Below are 20,120 nucleotides of genomic sequence, written 5' to 3'. Positions count from 1 at the left end.
CTTATGACTGCTAGCCAATGACTGCGCGTTTACTCTTTTCAAACAAGCGGAGAGTTTCCCGCTCAATGTGCTTTGTTCGACTTTGCTCTTCAAACAGTGGATCAGACTCAGAGGCCTGTTGCATGAAACTAGCTGAACAAACTGAGTTTCAGAGTAGGTTTCGAGTTGACAAATCCAACCTGGTTTAGATCAAGTTTAACCGTTTCTTAAAGCTTGGTATAAACTTTCTGTCAACTCAGGTTTAATCCAGAGTTTGCTCAAACTAATCTCGAATTTACCTGGATAACAACTAAAACCAGCTTTGTGCAACAGACAACAGGTTTTATACTTTATTTATTTATTCTAAATTCGACAAATAATCGCATTAACTGCAATCAAACAAGACATAACCAAACGATCTATATCAAGCAAACACGTGTCAGGATGTCCATAAGCATACTTTGTCTGGGTTTCTGCAGGTTTTATGAAGGTAAATGTAAGAGTCTTTAAAGACCAATTCAAGAAAAGTGAGTGAATAAATTGTAGGGAACATCAATGTGTTCTCTAAATGTAAATGTATAGGAAGCACACAATGAGTAAGTTTGAAAATACAATTTCTAACAGATCTCTTTTCCCAGAAAACTAGGCTTATTTGTTTGCACCTCGAGTGAATGTATCTTCATTTCAGCATATATATATATATATATATATATATATATATATATATATATATATATATATATATATATATATGAAATGAAGATATATATATATATATATATATATATATATATATATATATATATATATATATATATATATATATATATATATTTATTTATTTTCAATGTATTGTAGGACCCTGTAAAATACATTTTATTTTATTTTTTACTCTGGTTTAATGGTTAAATTACATTTTAAAAAGCACACCTAATTAATTGAAATCATGAAACAATTTAATAACGATTTATTAAAAGTTAGTAATAATAATAATTAGGGCCCTATGATAGGTTTTCTGTTTTGGGTGAATTGCTAATTCACATGAGTAAATTAAATGTTTTTTTTTTTGTGTGTGTGTGAACTAACCCTTTGAGTAAAACCTACTGCATTTTGATTTATTCATCCAGAAATTGACAAAATGTGTATAACAGTAAATATTTTTTATTTAAGACCATGATATTAAATCTAGGATTCTACTCCAATGTAAGACTTTAAATTGTAGTCAAATAAAGATCTCAATCTCAAAGCAAGCAGAAACTCTGCTTTAGCCCTGCTAGTTATTTTAATAAGTTTATAAACAATCATGTAATTGATTAGTTTGATACATTTAAAATAATCCTGTCTTTATGGTGTCATTCATTAAAACCAACGTGCCCTTTACAAGATGAAATGGGTGGCTCTTAAAAGAGCCTTTGGGTAATCATAACGGTTCTTAAGTCTGTTTATTTGGACTTGGCGGGCTTCTCGGTCTTCTTGGGCAGCAGCACGGCCTGGATGTTGGGCAGCACGCCGCCCTGAGCGATGGTCACTCCGCCCAGGAGTTTGTTCAGCTCCTCGTCGTTGCGCACCGCCAGCTGCAGGTGACGGGGGATGATGCGGGTCTTCTTGTTGTCCCGAGCGGCGTTTCCAGCCAACTCCAGGATCTCAGCGGTGAGATACTCGAGCACAGCCGCCAGATAAACCGGAGCGCCGGCACCGACACGCTGAGCGTAGTTCCCCTTGCGGAGAAGCCTGTGAACACGGCCGACGGGGAACTGCAGTCCCGCCCTGGAGGAGCGAGTCTTAGCCTTTGCTCGGGCTTTGCCACCGGTTTTGCCTCTGCCGCTCATTTCTGATTTGTTTTCAGTTGTAATGAGGACTATTTTTCCACACACTGTATTTAAAGGAGAGTGCCACTCGCCCATTGGTTTAGAATCTGATATGATTTCAACCAATCACTGATCTTCCCTCCAAAACCCAACCCCCTTTTCTTTTTTGCAGGAAAGACTAAGATGGGGGAAATTCTACCAGAAAGAAGTGTACATTTCCACTTGAAAATGTCTTGGGGGCAACTTCTTTTTTTTTTTTTTTTTGGTAAATCTGAATATTGAATCATATGGAAGACTATGAGAAACAATTATCATGTCACCTCACCTTTTTATGATTAAATAAAATAATTTTGTATACGCATTGCACCCCTAAAATGTCAGGCCCTGTCACAGACAAATTTGTATGTTAGAATTGTTTGTTTCCTAATGATTTTTTATATGAATATCATTTTCTTATTGCTCACATGCCCCTGATTGTATCTAACATGATTTTTTAAGTTCTATAACAAATATAAGCAACTTTTCGGTCAATTGTCATACACAAAAATCACAGAATACCTAACAGGCACTCATATAGTTATAAAATATCTAACTTTACATAGGAGATTTTTACAAAACATAGTAGAGGATATACACCCCAACGTTCATCTACACAGTTAAAGAGATCCATTCATCAATATTTCCTCAAATAATTATTTTTTTTTATATAATAAGTTCCTGTGTAACAGGACTGACCATGGCGTGACAGGATGGACTTTATGGATTTTGCTAATGCAGAAAAGTTTTTTTTTTGTGTGTGTTCTTTATTTAAGTTTTGATAAGCATTCCTATTTTAAATTATTATAATTTTAATGTTAATCTAATATAAGACTATGGTTAAGTTTGGCCAAGGACATATAATAAGGCCCTAATGCATTATGACTTACAACTAATTATGTCCAAACAGCTTTTTAATTCAATAAACTAATTTCATTTCATTTAAAAATTGATTTAACAATTGTGTCCAATAGGCATTTCATTGAATAGCACAATGTAAAATAACTGTGGTGGTACCACATTATATTACTGCTCAGTAATAACAGGGTAATACTATGGTAATATCTACATTATTACTTAGGAAATTACATGGTAATAACAGAAATTGCATTTCATTTCCTATGATATTTCCTAGATAATAGAATGGTATCACCCTGTTTTTACCAAGCTGTAACATGAAGTGGTACTGTGATGATGGAAACCTTTTCTAACCTTGAAGGCCCTGATCCTGATCCTGGAACTGGACCAACTGCCTGCCTAGATGTTTTCTGTTGCTCTCTCCATACTTTGCGCCTGTCTTTGGTCTCGCTCTTTCAACTCATGAATAGTTTCCCTTCTTTCTGTCATGGTTCATGAATTCACGGCCTCATTATTTTGTTTGTGTGTGTGTGTGTGTGTGTAGGGGCGGAGCCTCTGATCACTGCTGATCGGTTCACCTGCAGCAGCTGATAACTCTCCAGCTGCAGATCATCAGCACTCCCTATTAAGTCTCTGTTTCTCCTTTGTCTTTGTCGGAGCGTTGGTTGGAGTTCCTTGAGTACCTGCCTGTTCCAGGTCGTCTCCGACTGTGTTCTGATCCTCTGTGTTCGTCTTCTTTGTCGTCATCTCTCACAATGGAGGTTTGGGCTGCCTTCACCAAGTGCCTTCACCCTGGACTCTCAGATATCGTTCTGCATCCTCTCTGCTGTGACTTTCCACTTGCTTTTGAATCCAGTTTTCTTTGACCGTCACACTTTTCTTTTTCTGCATCAATCTCTCCCTTTCTTTCTGAAGATGTTTCTCCTTTCTCACAGGACTGTGACAGGGCCTGATGGTCAACCATTTTAAACTGCCATTAATCAGCCTCCCAGCATAAAAACTGTAAAAGGATTAGTTCACCCAAAAATGAAAATTTGATGTTTATCTTCTTACCCCCAAGGCATCCAAGATGTAGGTGTGTTAGTTTATTCAGTAGAACACAAATGAAGATTTGTAACCCCAACCGTTGCTCGTATAATGCATGTCAATGGGGTCTAATTAGACTTATATTTTTAGAATTTGAATTATTTCATTTTTGGGTGAACTATAACTTTAACATGCAAGCAAGGAATTTCATTAAACTTTTAGACATGTTTTGGACTTAAAACATTTTCATTATTGTCAGGGATTTTTTACCGTGACACGGCTTACCCTTTAGCTTGTCCTCCTCCTTAAAAACACACACACACACACACACACACACACACACACACACACACACACACACACACACACACACACACACACACACACACACACACACACACACACACACACACACACACAAAAAAGCTTAAAATCATAAAATTAAATTACAGAACTCATCCTTGATCAGTGTCAGCTTCTCCTCAGTCAAATGATGTCACTTCCTCTGAGTCATACCCTTTAAAGGTTACTTTAGCGATTGGCATATGGCTTTCAGTAGAAACCCTGGAGTTATATTCAAATGATCGTGCTTCCCGCTGTAGCTGTGGCTTTGAGAGTGGCCTTGTAGGGCAGCGAAGCATTCTGGGAATTGTCTTTCATCCCCATGAGACAAAAATACATTTTCTGTCTTTTCTCAGTCTAGAAAGCACCAAATTCAAAAATAATTTCACATTTCTACTAGATTAATGACCCAGTTTAAATACAGATTAATCTTCCCAGCGCTGAAGTACTCCTTTAAAGGCATATATAATAGCACACATTTTATGTAAACGTAACACGACTGACCGAAAACATTGTGAGATTTGTAAAATAGTATTTATTTGTATAATTTATGTATAATTTCATGTTTTTAATCAACTGATGTGAATGATAACAACTTTTACTTGTTTTTTTCATAACAAAAGTTTTTAGTATAGCAAAACTATCAAAGCTGAAGATCAAATTTGGCTGAGGACAAAGATAGGATTTGTATTTTTAAAAAGTGTTTTTTAATAAAGAAAAAAAATATCTGAGAACCTAATGAATGGCATAATCCTTTACGGAACAACTCACAGAAAATCAAACAATTAATTTTTGAAATGTTTATATTAAATACTTGTTATTCACTGTAAACAATTCTAGGACAGATAATGTACATTTCTGGTAGAATGTCCCATAGAAGAGATGAAACCATTGAAATATTTGTGATAAAGCAATTAGATTCCTAAATATTCCTTAATGATGTGTTTTCTGTGTTCACACTGCACAGTTAAAATGTACTTAAAATATTAAATGTGAAACATTTAAAGGGATACTTCACCTCTTTGTCATATTAAACTATGTTATTCCCTTAAAGGTGCACAACTTTCCGTCCACTGTAGGGCACCTATATTCAAAAGAAATGTGTAGTTTGATGACGCAAAGTTTGAGCGCAGCATCTTGGGACATGTGGTCTTCACCTCACAGCCGGTGGAAAATAGGACTCGGGCAGAAATCACGTTCATGTATGCGGTTATTAACATTACTGTAGTGTGAAGCAGAGTAGGAGCGAGTGTTGTGGAGCTGAGCACGGCCGCTGGAGAGATTGTTACACAAATACCCCCCTTGCGAACACCGGGACTTTTATTATGACGGGACGGGACACATTCGCCGGGCACCTGCACTGATCCGCTCTTCTGGTTTATGATTATGGGGTAATGCAGCTCTTTTATTCAGGGTATTCTCACAAAAATGCGTATAAATAGTACGAGTGTGCAATGTCGTGGAATGTATACGCTAAAACTGTTTTTCGCGTGCATATGATACGCATTTTATGGTGTATTATACATACGAACCCCCCACCCCACCACTCTAAACCTACCCAAGAGCGTGTCATATATACGCCCCACCACCCTAAACCTACCCAAGAGCGTGTCATATATACGCCCCACCACCCTAAACCTACCCAAGCGCGTGTCATATATACACCCCACCACTCTAAACCTACCCAAGAGCGTGTCATATATACGCCCCACCACCCTAAACCTACCCAAGAGCGTGTCATATATACGCCCCACCACCCTAAACCTACCCAAGCGCGTGTCATATATACGCCCCACCACCCTAAACCTACCCAAGAGCGTGTCATATATACGCCCCACCACCCTAAACCTACCCAAACGCGTGTCATATATACACCCCACCACCCTAAACCTACCCAAGAGCGTGTCATATATACGCCCCACCACCCTAAACCTACCCAAGAGCGTGTCATATATACACCCCACCACCCTAAACCTACCCAAGAGCGTGTCATATATACACCCCACCACCCTAAACCTACCCAAGAGCGTGTCATATATACGCCCCACCACCCTAAACCTACCCAAGAGCGTGTCATATATACACCCCACCACCCTAAACCTACCCAAGAGCGTGTCATATATACACCCCACCACTCTAAACCTACCCAAGAGCGTGTCATATATACACCCCACCACCCTAAACCTACCCAAGAGCGTGTCATATATACACCCCACCACTCTAAACCTACCCAAGAGCGTGTCATATATACACCCCACCACCCTAAACCTACCCAAGAGCGTGTCATATATACGCCCCACCACCCTAAACCTACCCAAGCGCGTGTCATATATACGCCCCACCACCCTAAACCTACCCAAGAGCGTGTCATATATACACCCCACCACCCTAAACCTACCCAAGCGCGTGTCATATATACACCCCACCACTCTAAACCTACCCAAGAGCGTGTCATATATACTAAAGCCCTGCATTTATGCCCGACGGGCCCCGACTTTTTTACGCCCCTCGGGCCGGGCTTCGGGCCTTTTTATAGGCTTCTCCTTCGTTTTATATTTATTTTATCAATTAAAAGGAACAATGAGTTCTGCTGGTGGAAACAACACGAGACCATAATAGCTAACGCGACTGTCAAGATGGCTCGCACAGTGTTCAGAGCATAGGTTCAGAGTCCGCGCCAGCAGCAGCAGCTTGCGTTTCTTCAGCGCGGAGACACACTGCAAGCGTGGTGTGAGCGTGGCGTTTCTGTTGCGTGTCATCCGCGGGGCGTCTGGTGCTATTAATGTACAGGGAAGCCCTATACTTCATGTTAAATATAAATATATTGCCTATTGATACAGCAAAGACAACTTCGGCAGTAGCCGGCCCATGCCATATCCATGGTATTGACGGCAAAAGAATAATTCGTTCTGTATTGACTGGTTTAATATTTCAAAATCGATAATTAGGCTATGTTGTTTTTTATTATTACAATTAGGCCTATCTGCATTTATGTTAACCTACAGACTTTCAAACATGAAAATGTCATTATGTGTCACAATGTGTTATGGGCTATATGTTGTAGTCAGATAGATATGGTGCTGCAACACGCATCGCCGCAAATGACTAATGCAAGCCAACGCAAATGGCCGTAAATGAAACTTAAAATAAGTCTAAGATAGTCAAAAACACCATCATCTTCAATAAAAATGAATGAGATGAATGAGATCATTATCTTACCAGTGCGCTTAGGTCGCTCTCTCTTATGTGGTCTTTGAATCTGAAATAAGCTGCTGAATAAAATGCATCTTAATCTTTTGCTTCCGTTGCTGTAAACTCCGTTAAATGAGCATATACCCCGGGAATTGAAGATGGGATTTATATTCATTTGCGTAGGTGTAAGGTAGGCTATAAGACAACCTGCATGTGCTTTTTTTATTTTATTTGTTTAGCTCCGTTTGCGAGAGCCGCGAGCAGAATCAGCCTGCCTCAGCTCGTCAAAAATGCCTTTTAGGCTACTGGTGGTAATAGTTGGCGAAATTAACTAACATTGTGAAGCTTGAAGTGTTTTATGGATTTTATTATAGGCAAGACAAGTCAAGAGTTGATTTGAGAGACTAAATTAATTAAATATGCGGTTAACTCACTGTCGGCCGCTGGCCGCTTTTGGTCGTCACTTAAAAAAATTAAAACTTTAATTTAACAAACAAAAAAATGCTCTAAACATTTTTCTAAATTAACTTAATAAAGGAATGAAACGAAAAAGAACTACTTTGACATTAAAAACAAAACAGAACTATTTTAATGGCTGCAACAATGTAAAAAAAAAAAAAAAAAAAAAAAACGGGCTCCAGTCGGACTCGGGCCGAGAATTTTGATAAGCTGTCGGACACGGGCCGGGCTAGGGCCTCAGCGTCTCGGGCCAGGGCCGGGCTAGGGCCTAGATTTGAGGCCCGTGCAGGGCTCTAATATATACGCCCCACCACCCTAAACCTACCCAAGAGCGTGTCATATATACGCCCCACCACCCTAAACCTACCCAAGAGCGTGTCATATATACGCCATAAAGTGCGTATCATATGCACGCGAAAAACAGCGTATCATATGCACGCCAAAATGAGTTTTGGCGTATACATTCCACGACATTGCACACTCGTACTATTTATACGCATTTATGTGTGATCGGGTTGGTTTATTATATGATGTTATGACGTTACTCTGTGCGTTCACTTGTTCACATTGCTAAGAGTAAAGCGCTCCTGCCAAATAAAACCCGAAACTGGGGGTAGCGCAGATATGACGCGATTGACAGACGACTTCCTCAAACGCTATGCTGAAACGTCCCGGTCCTTGGTTAAAATAGCAGTTTTCTCACAATTGTTGGAAACATTTGGGATATTGTAGGCACTAAACTGAACAAACATATAACACCGGCCTAGTCTCATGTTTCCTCACAAAAATTTGAGCAGTGAGGGTATTTTGTGCCTCACACCATTTTTCTTTTACGCTGATCCCAATCTGAGACTTTTCGGCCTAAAACAACATTCTTTAGACATTGAAGTGCATAAACTCATATTTTATTCTTAAAACTGAACAATTATATATATTTACTTAATTTATAAACTATAGTATCAGGGTTTCCAGCTTTGACAGGTTGGCATGAGATTTTGATGACATCAATGAGAAGGTTTTAAGATTCAACATATATATATATATAATGTTTTAATAATGCAAATAACTCAAATATTGAAGCCTAGTGTTGAAGTAAACACACTTTTGAGAAACTTTCCCTATTATTTTCGCTAATATTACCAACCAGTCAGATTTCTTACTAATTTTTTTTTTTTTTATGATCTACATTGCGTGGCAAAAAGGTGCAGTAAATAGTGTTGCAGCTCATGATCAACACATGATCTAATAAATAAACATATAAAACGGTCACGTTTTCATTCAGCCAAAATTAGCATTTTGCACAGAAAATTTAATGCATTGCAAAAAATAATAAAAATAAGCGTTCTTGAGTGGCACTTAAGGCTGTCGTAAATATAAGAAACTATTTCACACACAAAACAGCTCTTCAAAGGACAAGATGGGTGGCTCTTAAAAGAGCCTTTGGGTCGTTGAGTCTCAGTTAACTCTACTTGGAGCTGGTGTATTTGGTGACGGCCTTTGTGCCCTCGGACACGGCGTGTTTGGCCAGCTCTCCGGGCAGCAGCAGACGCACGGCGGTCTGGATCTCTCTGGAAGTGATGGTGGAGCGCTTGTTGTAGTGCGCCAGACGAGACGCCTCACCGCCGATGCGCTCGAAGATGTCGTTGACGAAAGAGTTCATGATGCCCATCGCCTTGGAGGAGATGCCGGTGTCAGGATGAACCTGCTTCAACACTTTGTACACATAGATGGCGTAGCTCTCCTTCCTGGACTTTCTGCGCTTCTTTCCTCCCTTACCGGCGGTCTTGGTGACGGCCTTCTTGGAGCCTTTCTTAGGCGCGGACTTTGCTGGTTCAGGCATGATGCTGAGTCAATGTGAGCTCTGGAGCGAGACAGAGGTATTTATCCACCGCCATATGCTAATTTACTGAGAGATACGAGGTTCTTCTGATTGCCTGTTGTCATAGGCCGAATCTATAAACTCGTATTTCATTGGACAACTCAAAGCATCAAGATAGGAACGAGGGCCAATCACGGGCGGGTAAATATTAGCCCCACCTACAGCTTTATGTTTGAAGGACAACCCCACAAGATTTCGTTTCCTTTGTTCATTTCCCGCCTTTTTGCTTTATTAAATGTTTCAAAAGACTAATATTCTGCAAGATAGTGTAATCTGAAACCTAATTTTTAGAATCAAATAAATACTCCTTTCAAAAGTAGATTTTATACCAGAAATTCCTTTCTACACAAAGTCCCTTTACCACTAACATTAAATGTCCCCTCAATTGTAATATTTAGAACGCCAAAAGCCGATTACAACGCATTTATACAGCATTAAAACATCTAGGAAGATAAATCGTTTCATATTTTTTTTTAAATGGTCACATTCCCGAACCCGGAACAATCCTTATGTGAAAGTTAAGGGGCTTAAAACAACATGAACTGCTTGTAATGTTTTTGCGGCTATTTATTAAATAAATCCAATTTCTAAGATATGGAATGTCGATACTGGACTTTAATAAACTTGTTTATTTTAACCAGATCACCAACTTTGATATGACTCTTTAAACGACAGCGTGGGTGGCTCTTAAAAGAGCCGTTGGGTTTGTGGTTTCTCTTGATTTCAGGCGTTTAACCCCCGAAGCCGTACAGGGTGCGTCCCTGTCGCTTCAGCGCGTACACAACATCCATGGCGGTGACGGTCTTTCTCTTGGCGTGCTCGGTGTAGGTCACGGCATCGCGGATAACGTTCTCCAGAAACACCTTCAACACTCCGCGGGTCTCCTCGTAGATCAGACCGGAGATGCGCTTGACGCCGCCGCGGCGAGCCAAACGACGGATGGCGGGTTTGGTGATTCCCTGGATGTTATCGCGCAAAACTTTACGGTGACGCTTGGCGCCTCCTTTACCGAGTCCCTTACCACCTTTGCCTCTTCCAGACATACTTAACAGAGTGCTATCAGACAACGACAACAAAAGTATAGCAACCGTAACCAGAAACCTGTTTATATTTACTTAAAGGACCTGACAGAAACCAGCACCGCGTCACTCGCTCCTCCCATCAAAATATTTGAGAAGGGTCTTTCTGCGCCAATAAGCGTAACTGGAAGGGGCGTGTCTTGTAGAACTGCGGGACGCAATCGGATACACTTGAAATATTTCGAGCACAAAACGACAGCTGCGTCCCAACTCGGAGGCTGGAAGAAGGAATATATTCGAAAGAAGTACTTGATGTTTAGTAGGACAGGAACTGGGGTGCGGGATAAACTATCCATGATGGGGAATGTACTGTGCACTACTTCTCTCCACATTAGTCTATGAATGCATTGTGTATGGGTCTGCATCCAAATCATTTCTAAAGAAACTGGATTTAAGTATCGAGCATTGAGATGCAGTCTAGTATGACTGCGAAAACGACACAAGTAGCAGGAATGCCAACCCGAATTCTGGAAATGTTTTAAGCTTAAATAAAAAGAAAACTTTCAAATTACATGAGCCATTTTTTTCTTCCGTAATAGAACACAGATAACAGCCTATAAAATGTTTAGGCTGATAAAAGTTTCACTTTTATTCATGAAATGAGCTCATTTTTAACTCGATGCCTGCAACAGATTTGAAGCTTTACCTGTCATTCATAAACTACGATGGAGATGTATTTACTGAATAAATTCCTTGATTCCCTTGAATATTTTTTTAAACTTTTGTTATTTAACAGCATAAATGTCCCAACCAGTGGAAAAATCTTGTTTACAAAACACCTTCAACTCACTATCACAGCACACAGAACCATGGTAAATCGCAACGACACAAACTTAGTGCAGGTGGCATTGGAAGTTACCTATCTGAGGACTACTTCCAGGCGGTGTGTGATATCATTGCGCGGGCTGAACCCATGGTACAACCGCAAAGTCCCATGATTCTTTCGCAGGAATGAGAAAATAGATCCTATCTATATCAGTATAAAAATCAAAACTTTTAATTTCCTGTTGGTCTTAGTACAGGATGTAACTACAGAATAGTCAAGTTTTAAACAGGAAAAATGTTATCTTTGAAAAAATAAAGTCTGGTCATTTTTGAGAGCAATGCTAATGGACTGATATGATTCAATTATGTATGCTAAGCTATGCTACAAGTGCTACGCCAGATACAGAGATTGGCTGAATGGATTCAAAAACGGTAAAACTCAACCGTTTCACTCTAAGCAACTTGGAAAATGAGCCTATTTTTTTAAAAAAAGTGGAGTGTTCCTTTAAATGTTGTTTTGGTCATTCAGAAGTCTGTTGTCAAAGATGGTCGGTATATCTCCCTCCTATTTTACATGACTGTATTCCCAAACAGAAGCATCTGCCTCTGAAAGCAAGACAAGTTTATTGAGACGCATGAGTTTTGCTGAGACAAAAACAATTTATTATATTTGTTTTGCGGTAGTCCCTTCGCTATGCCGTTCGCAGTACCCTACGAACTAAACATGTTCCCTCCATTCGGATTGGAATCTCACTTAAGATGGAGGAATATCCTGTGAAGTCCGCTTCACTGTCTACGGTCGAATGGAGCGCACCTAATTTTCCTCAACATCAAATTGCAAAGGCTTTGCAGATCTCACAATCTATAGTGACAACATCATCAAAAGATTCAGAGAAGCTGGAGAAATTCCTGTGCGTAAGGGACAAGACCAAAGATCTTTATTGGATGCCCGTGGTCTTTGGGCCCTCAGACAACACTGCATCCCTCATCGGCATGAATGTCTCAATGACTTTACTAAATGGGCCCAGAGATTCTTCCAGAAACCACTGTCCACAAAACAAAATTCGCCATGCCAACTAAAGCCCTATCATGTAAAAAAGTTATGTGAACATGGTCCAGAAGTGCCGTTGTGTTCTGTGGGTCAAGGCTCATTTAAAAGGGACAGTTTCAAAGTGGAAAAGTATTATATGGTCAGACGAGTCCAAATTTGACGTTCTTGTTGGAAATCAAGGACGCCGTGTCCTCCGGACTAAAGAGGAGGGTGACCTTCCAGTGGGTTATCAGCGTTCAGTTCAAAAGCCTGCATTTCTGATGGTATGAGGGTGCATAAGTGCATACAGTATGGGCAGCTTGCATGTTTTGGAAGAGGAACTATAATGCTGAAATGTGTAAATGTGTAATGTGTATGCTCCCCTCCAGGCAACGTCTATTTCAGGGATGGCCTTGTATTTCAGCAGGACAATGCAGAACCTCACACTGCAACTATTACAACAGCATGGCTTCGTCGTGCTGAATTGGCCTGCCTGCAGTCCAGATCTTTCACCTCTAGAGAACATTGGCACATCATTAAACAAAAAATATGTCAAAGATGACCACAAACTCTTCAGCTGGATATCAGGCAAGAATGGGACCAATTTCAACAATAAAACTCCACTTTGGGGAAACCAAATATAAAAAACAAGAACACATTAATACTGTTCATTCTGCATTTATTCAGGTGCACACTGACAGATCAAAAAACACAGAGACAGGGCAAACAGGTGCAGCATTTTATGTAACGGAATTTAAACGTGTCAATAATGCAAGATGTGGTTTGGGTTTGAGGAGGTGATGCCAAACTCTGAAGGTAAAGTTTTAATTTGTTCAGATGCAGTGGCATCACTTTCAAGCTTGCAAACATTTCAATGTAGGTGTTTGGGGAAACAGTTTATAGACAGCATATAAACTTTGCAGGACAGCAAATGTTCTTTTTAAATAAATGTTTAATAATTGTAGATAGTTTGAAAAAAATAAATAAACAAATCCAAGAACAATCTATATACAACGGATATATAAAATGCAATAGAATAATTTCATTTGTTAAATCTGCCACTAATGTTAATACTGTACACTGTCATTCAATCAACAACAAAATAAAAGGTTTACAATCTTGGACCCTAAATGATCCAAGTCTAAAATGATGATCAAAGTTATTTAAAGTATAAAGTATAAAGTAAGTATAAAGTAATACTTAAAGTATTCAACTAATTATACAAATAAAACTTATGAATTCGGTTTTAATTAATTCTATAAACTATAAAACAGATCTGCCAACATTGTCGCTCTATGATAAATTAAAATAAGCTGATAACATCACTCTCTTCTCCAGAACGACTGTACAGCCAGATCTAATTGTGTTGCAATACTGTCCTGCTTGACACTGTGAAGCTGCTTTGACACAATAATGATTGTAAAAGCGCTATATAAATAAAGTTGATTGATTAATTGATTGACAATAACTTGTTAGTGTCTAATGTATTTTCTACTGAATTAATGACTTATCCAAATTAGATAATGCAGAACAAACAAGTAAGATTTTATCAGCAGTTGCCACTTTGTCCTTGGATCTTCGCTTCACCAAGTTTATGGGGAGTGTTTGTCGAAAAATGCAGTATTTTTTAATACGACCAATAGTTCTTTCCACATGAATCCTCAACCTTGATATGTGACGGGACACAGACACTTCCTGTCCTGAAAGCGGTGTCTTTCCACGAGTTGACGCTGGTATGAGTAGCCGGACTCCTTTTGCAGCAAAATACTCAGGGAAAGCCATGACAATGTCTCCCTCTTCCAAAAGATCAATCAAACCAGAGGATTTGGTGATTGTTTTGTCACTCGCTCTCCCCAAGACTTGGAAAGGAGTGTGATCGACCCCTGTAAGACTGATGCAAACTAGGAGTTTGATGGTGTTGTGGGATGTTGGTTGGGGGGGGGGGGGGGGGGGGGGGGGTTACTGAACAGGGCAGGAAGATTCTTTTTAATCTCTTCCCTAGAAGGCCAATAAAATATAGAGCTGAAATGCTGTGTCATTACGTTCAACCATGGAATATTGTCTCAGTTTCATTAAGACTCGGTAAAATTGGAGAGCTGTTGGAGGACTTGATATGATCGTGAGATATTTCAGAAGTGCGAAGAACACTTTGGACGAGCGGAGGCCACTGTAGAAGTGAATGATACGATCATCCTTTAAATGCACATCAGATTTAAGACTTTGACTCTAGGCTTCTTACTTGCTTTGCTCTTTGTAAGATGTGTTCAGTTTCTGCATATCTTCAATATCCCTCATTGTGAGATCTGTTCCAACACGTCATTGTAAGACTTAACTTCTGTTACATCTATGTCCATGTCCTCTGCTTCCTCAGGATGATGAACTCTAATGCTCATCTCAGAGATCTCTGATAGTCGTTTCAGAGATCTCTGATATCGGCCCATTTTTTCTGGAGGTGTCAGGTCTGTGAGGAAGCTTTGATGGAATAGTCTGGACTTAGAGGGTCATCTGATGGCTTGCCTAAAAACAAACATAGAAAAACATGATTGGGATAGGCTATATTTCACACATCACTGGTAAAAGACAGATGATGACAATGGCCAAGAGAATCTTTGGTTAATGATGAACATATAATAAAAGCTTAACTTGCATTCTAGCAACTTCATGCAAACAGTTGAGTGTATATTTAAATATATAAATAAATAAACTAGCTAGCTATCAGCATTACCACTGCATGCTACCCCCAACACTTTATTAAAAAATGGTCTTAAATTAGTAAAAGTTTTAGGTATCATGAACAATTTACATTTTATAACGTTAATGAATTCTAATTAATACATTTAAAATACAGGGCTCTACATAACGCCCATTTTGGGCGCATTTACGCCTAAAAATTACTGCGTGCGACTGTGAAAAAATATTTAGGCGCACCGGTGCGAGTGACCCGATCGATTCTCATGAATGGATGTGTACAATCGGAATAAAAACTATAACACTGACTGAATCAACACTGAGAAACTGTTAGGCGATGTTTCCTACTGCAATCAACTGCTTTTCATGCCTTCAGTCAGCAGAAGAAGTGCAAAAACGTGTGCGACGGACTACACTTCAAACAACGATTGTTTACAACGAGTGAAGTGAAACATGTGTGACGAGTCTGACGACGCAGCCATGCGCACTTTACCAGAGACGCTTCGCGCTGTTTATCAGCCAAATCAAAATTAACTGGAAATATCACGTTTGGATTATCATAAACAAGCCCAGAAATTAGCGGATGCTTGGGGCATAAATGCCATCAAACAATAATGTATTAATAATACATTTAAAAAGCCCTAGAGTTAATCTTTATCACACATGCTGTTTAAAAAAAAATACTAAATGTATACAATGAGCAAGTATATCATGAAGATTTTTTCCAAACCGGGTTTTTGTCTTATTCTGAATCACTGTAACGTTACACACAAAATAAGTTATTCCCGCTGCGGATTAGCACAATATCTGCGTGACTCACCACAAACAGAGAGAAGTAGATCCGGCTGCAATGTTCCCCCACGAGACGCCTGCGGTTCTGTTTATGAAGCGCCAGAGCGCCAAAAGTTACAGCTTGCTATAGCTCCGAGTATTGGCATGATTGCATGTGCGATACTGATCTCGTACAAAAATCTAATAGACAAGTTGATATTAAGTAACAACGTTTTAGCCACAACACTGTCTATTTGTGAAAATCAAAGCCTCACCAGAACTGATTCGCATCTCCAAGCGATTCGATTCAAATGAATCTTGTGTTTAGAACTATTGACTGAATGACTTGCCGCCACCTACTGGCGGTTTTTATTTTCATATTTATACTTTGCATGGACTTTTTTTATTTAAAATATTAAACTTTTAAAGTTTAATTTGTACATATTTCTAAATTCAAAAACGTATATGTAAAACATTCATACAACATTAACTCATGCATTAAATGCATAGGTGTTTGATAGTATGAAGTCCAGTTCTGCTTTTTGTGTGTATTTGTGCTGTACTCTCAGAAGTTAATGATAATATAATGTCAGAATTATGTTGAATTTAAGAAATTGACAGATGATGCATACATTTAATAAGATTAGAAAACATTGCTCTTATAATGGTAAAAATGACCCTGGACATTAAAGGACAAATATCGTCCTGTAATGGGAAAGTTATAATTGGAATGTGTTTGATGGATTAGAATGTGCTCCTAAATTTTTGAATGTGCTCCTAAATTTTTTTAATTAGGAGCACAAGTGCTCCTCAAGAAAAAAGTTAGCGTAGAGCCCTGAAATAGTTCATAAAACAGTGCCGTATTACACAGTATTACTTTAATATTTCTTTAATTACTATTTCATTTCACCATGATAATGCACAATGTTAAAAATAATAACCTGTTGTTGTTTAGTGCATGATGGAATTTACATTAAACAAGCTAACGTGATGTAAATATTTACACTGCAAAAAATGCTTCTTTTACTTAGTATTGTAAGTATTATTATCTTATTATTCTTATCTTATTCTTATCTTATTATTATCTTGTTTTGGGGGGAAATTACACAAGTTTTTGTTTAAGATATTTGATTTATTTTGGCTTTCCCCCATTATCAGATTATTGTTCTAATTTTAAGCAAAAACCCACTTCATTTTTTAGTTATTTTCCACCAAAACAAGACTTTTGATAGTCTAGTAAAAAATGTATTTAGTTGTTTTGGACAAGAGACAGGGTAAAAATACTATGTAAGAAACACATTTTTTTGTTGTTGCAGTGTATCGTTATCTTTTGTGAAATAATGCAGTTAGCTAAACATTAGTGTAAAGGGACACATTGCAGCTGTCAGCTGAATAGATAAACAACTAATGTACGGCTACTTTCCCAATTACACCCCACAGCATTTTCATTGCAAACGTATCAAAACGCTCGCTATCTAACGTTACATATGAAAACCATGACGGAGGCACAATGCTAGCTAGCTCAAATTATGATTCATCATCATATACTGTTCCTCAGTATGCATGATTCATTACCATAATTGAAATACACAATCCAGAATTAAAATCCCAAAGGGAAATAATCCAGTTCCACTGGTAGACATTGCCATATGGAAAAAAAAAAAAAAAGACATTTATTCACTTTACAGTAAAACTGTTCAACAATTACTGTTGAACTGCCATATGGCAACTGTAAATGAAAATGTAATGCAACTTTCTACTCATACTCAGTGTTTTAAATGGAAAGTGTCTCATTCTGTGCAGTTTTGGTGGCTCTTAGAAGAGCCTTTGGGGCTTGATAAAGCGGCTGAAGCAGATGCGGGTTTAGGCGCGCTCTCCGCGGATGCGGCGGGCCAGCTGGATGTCTTTGGGCATGATGGTGACCCTCTTAGCGTGGATGGCGCACAGGTTGGTGTCCTCAAACAGGCCGACCAAATAAGCCTCGCTGGACTCCTGCAGGGCCATGACAGCGGAGCTCTGGAAGCGCAGATCCGTCTTGAAGTCCTGAGCGATTTCTCTCACCAGCCGCTGGAACGGCAGTTTGCGGATCAGCAGCTCGGTGGACTTCTGATAACGGCGGATCTCTCGCAGAGCCACGGTCCCGGGCCTGTAGCGATGAGGCTTCTTGACGCCGCCGGTGGCCGGAGCGCTCTTACGGGCGGCTTTAGTGGCGAGCTGCTTCCTCGGGGCTTTGCCACCGGTGGACTTACGAGCAGTCTGCTTGGTTCTTGCCATTGCTGTAGTTCAGTTTTCTCTGTCCTGCCGGAGCTGGAAATGGCTGTTAACTGCTACACGCCTGCTTTTAAAGCATTGGACTGGCATGAGCTCATAGTGTCGAGGGTGCAGAGGCTTGTGATTGGATGATATGTGACGAGTGCTTGACTGCTAGCCAATGACTGCGCGTTTACTCTTTTCAAACAAGCGGAGGGTTTCCCGCTCAATGTGCTTTTTTTCCGCGTTCGCTTATCAAACAGTGAAACCGTTTATGTACTTATTATTTTTATTTTTTTCTCAAATCGAACAATAAAGTCAATCAAATAAGACACGACCCAAAGAACGATCTCTATCAAGCAAACACGTGTCAGGATGTCCATAAGCATGTCCACTTTGTCCGGGTTTCTTCAGGTTTTATGAAGGTACAATTAAGACTCTTAAGATCAATTAAAAAGAAAAAAATTCTTTAAAGAAAAGTGAATGAATAAATTGTAGGGAACATCAATGTGTTTTGAAAATACAATTTCTAACAGATCTCCATTACTATTTAATTTGACAAACAAAAAGCTCTTCTCCCAAACACTAGAATAAGGAAATAACTTTTGCTAAACTTTATGACCACACTATAAAAAAGTGATATTCTTTTTCTGTAATTTTGTCCTGTTTTCCAATGCAAATTATATAAAATATTCTTATATCCTGATACATTTACTAGAGAAGCAAATGACAAGATAAGAAATGTTATCTTTTTTTGTGATTTTATGATTAAAACAAGAACAGATATTTGCCAATGAGTTCCGAAAAAATCTACTTCATTTAAATAATTTATTTTCATACCCATTGATAGATATTTTCTCAGATAAGATATATATAGCAATGCATGCGATTTAATGTAGGACCCTATAAAAACCATTCTATTTTTACTCCGATTTAATGGTTAAATTACATTTCAAAAAGCATGACTAATTAATTCAAATCATGAAACAATTTAATAGCAATTTATTAAAAGTTAGTAATAATAATAATTAGGGCCCTATATTAGGTTTTCTGTTTTGGGTGAGCTGTTCATTCACATGAGTAAATTAAATCATTTTGTGTCAACTATCGCTGAGTGAAACCTACTGATCCAGTATTTTGATTTATTCATCCAAAAATAGACAACATGTGTATTAAACATTAAATATTATATATATTTAAGACCATGATATTGAATCTAGGAAATTCTGCTCCAATTTAAGACCATAAATTGTAGTCAAATAAAGATAAAAGATCTCAAGGCCAGCAGAAACCCTGCTTTAGCCCTGCTTCTTATTTTAATACAAGTTTTTAAATAATGGCACAACTGATTTGATCAAAAACAAAATTATCCTCTTTATGGTGTCATTCATTAATACCAATGTGCCCTTCAAAAGATGAAATGGGTGGCTCTTAAAAGAGCCTTTGGGTTATCACAAGTTTTTACATCTGATTACTTGGACTTGGCGGGCTTCTCGGTCTTCTTGGGCAGCAGCACGGCCTGGATGTTGGGCAGCACGCCGCCCTGAGCGATGGTCACTCCGCCCAGGAGTTTGTTCAGCTCCTCGTCGTTGCGCACCGCCAGCTGCAGGTGACGGGGGATGATGCGGGTCTTCTTGTTGTCCCGAGCGGCGTTTCCAGCCAACTCCAGGATCTCAGCGGTGAGATACTCGAGCACAGCCGCCAGATAAACCGGAGCGCCGGCACCGACACGCTGTGCGTAGTTTCCTTTACGGAGAAGCCTGTGGACACGGCCGACGGGAAACTGCAGTCCCGCCCTGGAGGAGCGAGTCTTAGCCTTTGCTCGGGCTTTGCCACCGGTTTTACCTCTGCCGCTCATGTTAATATTCACACGCTGACTAAAATCTGTTTAGAAAGTGAGTAAACGCGGGTCAACACACTGTCTTTATACTAGAGTGCCAGTCGCTTATTGGTTTAGA

The 20,120-nt window shown here is 39.1% G+C and overlaps 4 protein-coding genes across 4 annotated transcripts; all 4 read right to left on the bottom strand.

Annotated features, from left to right (window-relative positions):
- Positions 1-1,298: 1,298 nt before the first annotated feature.
- Positions 1,299-20,040, bottom strand: LOC137064894 (histone H2AX-like). The gene is made up of 2 exons (XM_067436432.1): positions 19,635-20,040; positions 1,299-1,824 (listed from the first exon to the last, which is right to left on the bottom strand). Exons 1-2 carry the CDS (start codon positions 20,018-20,020, stop codon positions 1,422-1,424), a joined length of 789 nt encoding a protein of 262 aa, XP_067292533.1. The 5' UTR covers positions 20,021-20,040; the 3' UTR covers positions 1,299-1,421.
- Positions 8,984-9,541, bottom strand: LOC137064890 (histone H2B-like). The gene has a single exon (XM_067436428.1). It carries the CDS (start codon positions 9,538-9,540, stop codon positions 9,166-9,168), a length of 375 nt encoding a protein of 124 aa, XP_067292529.1. The 5' UTR covers position 9,541; the 3' UTR covers positions 8,984-9,165.
- On the bottom strand, positions 10,194-10,635 carry LOC137064892 (histone H4). Its single transcript, XM_067436430.1, has one exon. The coding sequence runs from the start codon at positions 10,620-10,622 to the stop codon at positions 10,311-10,313; it is 312 nt and encodes a 103-aa protein (XP_067292531.1). The 5' UTR covers positions 10,623-10,635; the 3' UTR covers positions 10,194-10,310.
- LOC137064884 (histone H3-like) lies at positions 17,689-18,204 on the bottom strand. The gene has a single exon (XM_067436423.1). The coding sequence runs from the start codon at positions 18,184-18,186 to the stop codon at positions 17,776-17,778; it is 411 nt and encodes a 136-aa protein (XP_067292524.1). The 5' UTR covers positions 18,187-18,204; the 3' UTR covers positions 17,689-17,775.
- Positions 20,041-20,120: the final 80 nt, after the last annotated feature.

This window comes from Pseudorasbora parva, chromosome 25, assembly GCF_024679245.1.
Source record: "Pseudorasbora parva isolate DD20220531a chromosome 25, ASM2467924v1, whole genome shotgun sequence".
Taxonomy (NCBI): Eukaryota; Metazoa; Chordata; class Actinopteri; order Cypriniformes; family Gobionidae; genus Pseudorasbora; species Pseudorasbora parva.
Note: the sequence above shows the minus strand (reverse complement) of the source record. Positions and strands in the feature narration are given on the sequence as shown.

What these genes read in the sequence shown, in the direction of transcription:
- LOC137064892 (XM_067436430.1), bottom strand. Translation starts at nt 10,622, where the DNA reads ATGTCTGGAAGAGGCAAAGGTGGTAAGGGACTCGGTAAAGGAGGCGCC.
- LOC137064884 (XM_067436423.1), bottom strand. Translation starts at nt 18,186, where the DNA reads ATGGCAAGAACCAAGCAGACTGCTCGTAAGTCCACCGGTGGCAAAGCC.
- LOC137064894 (XM_067436432.1), bottom strand. Translation starts at nt 20,020, where the DNA reads ATGAGCGGCAGAGGTAAAACCGGTGGCAAAGCCCGAGCAAAGGCTAAG. An exon ending in AAGCCCGCCAAGTCCAAGTA is followed by an intron (nt 1,825 to 19,634) that starts ATCAGATGTAAA and finishes CCTCATTACAAC; the next exon opens with TGAAAACAAATCAGAAATGA.
- LOC137064890 (XM_067436428.1), bottom strand. Translation starts at nt 9,540, where the DNA reads ATGCCTGAACCAGCAAAGTCCGCGCCTAAGAAAGGCTCCAAGAAGGCC.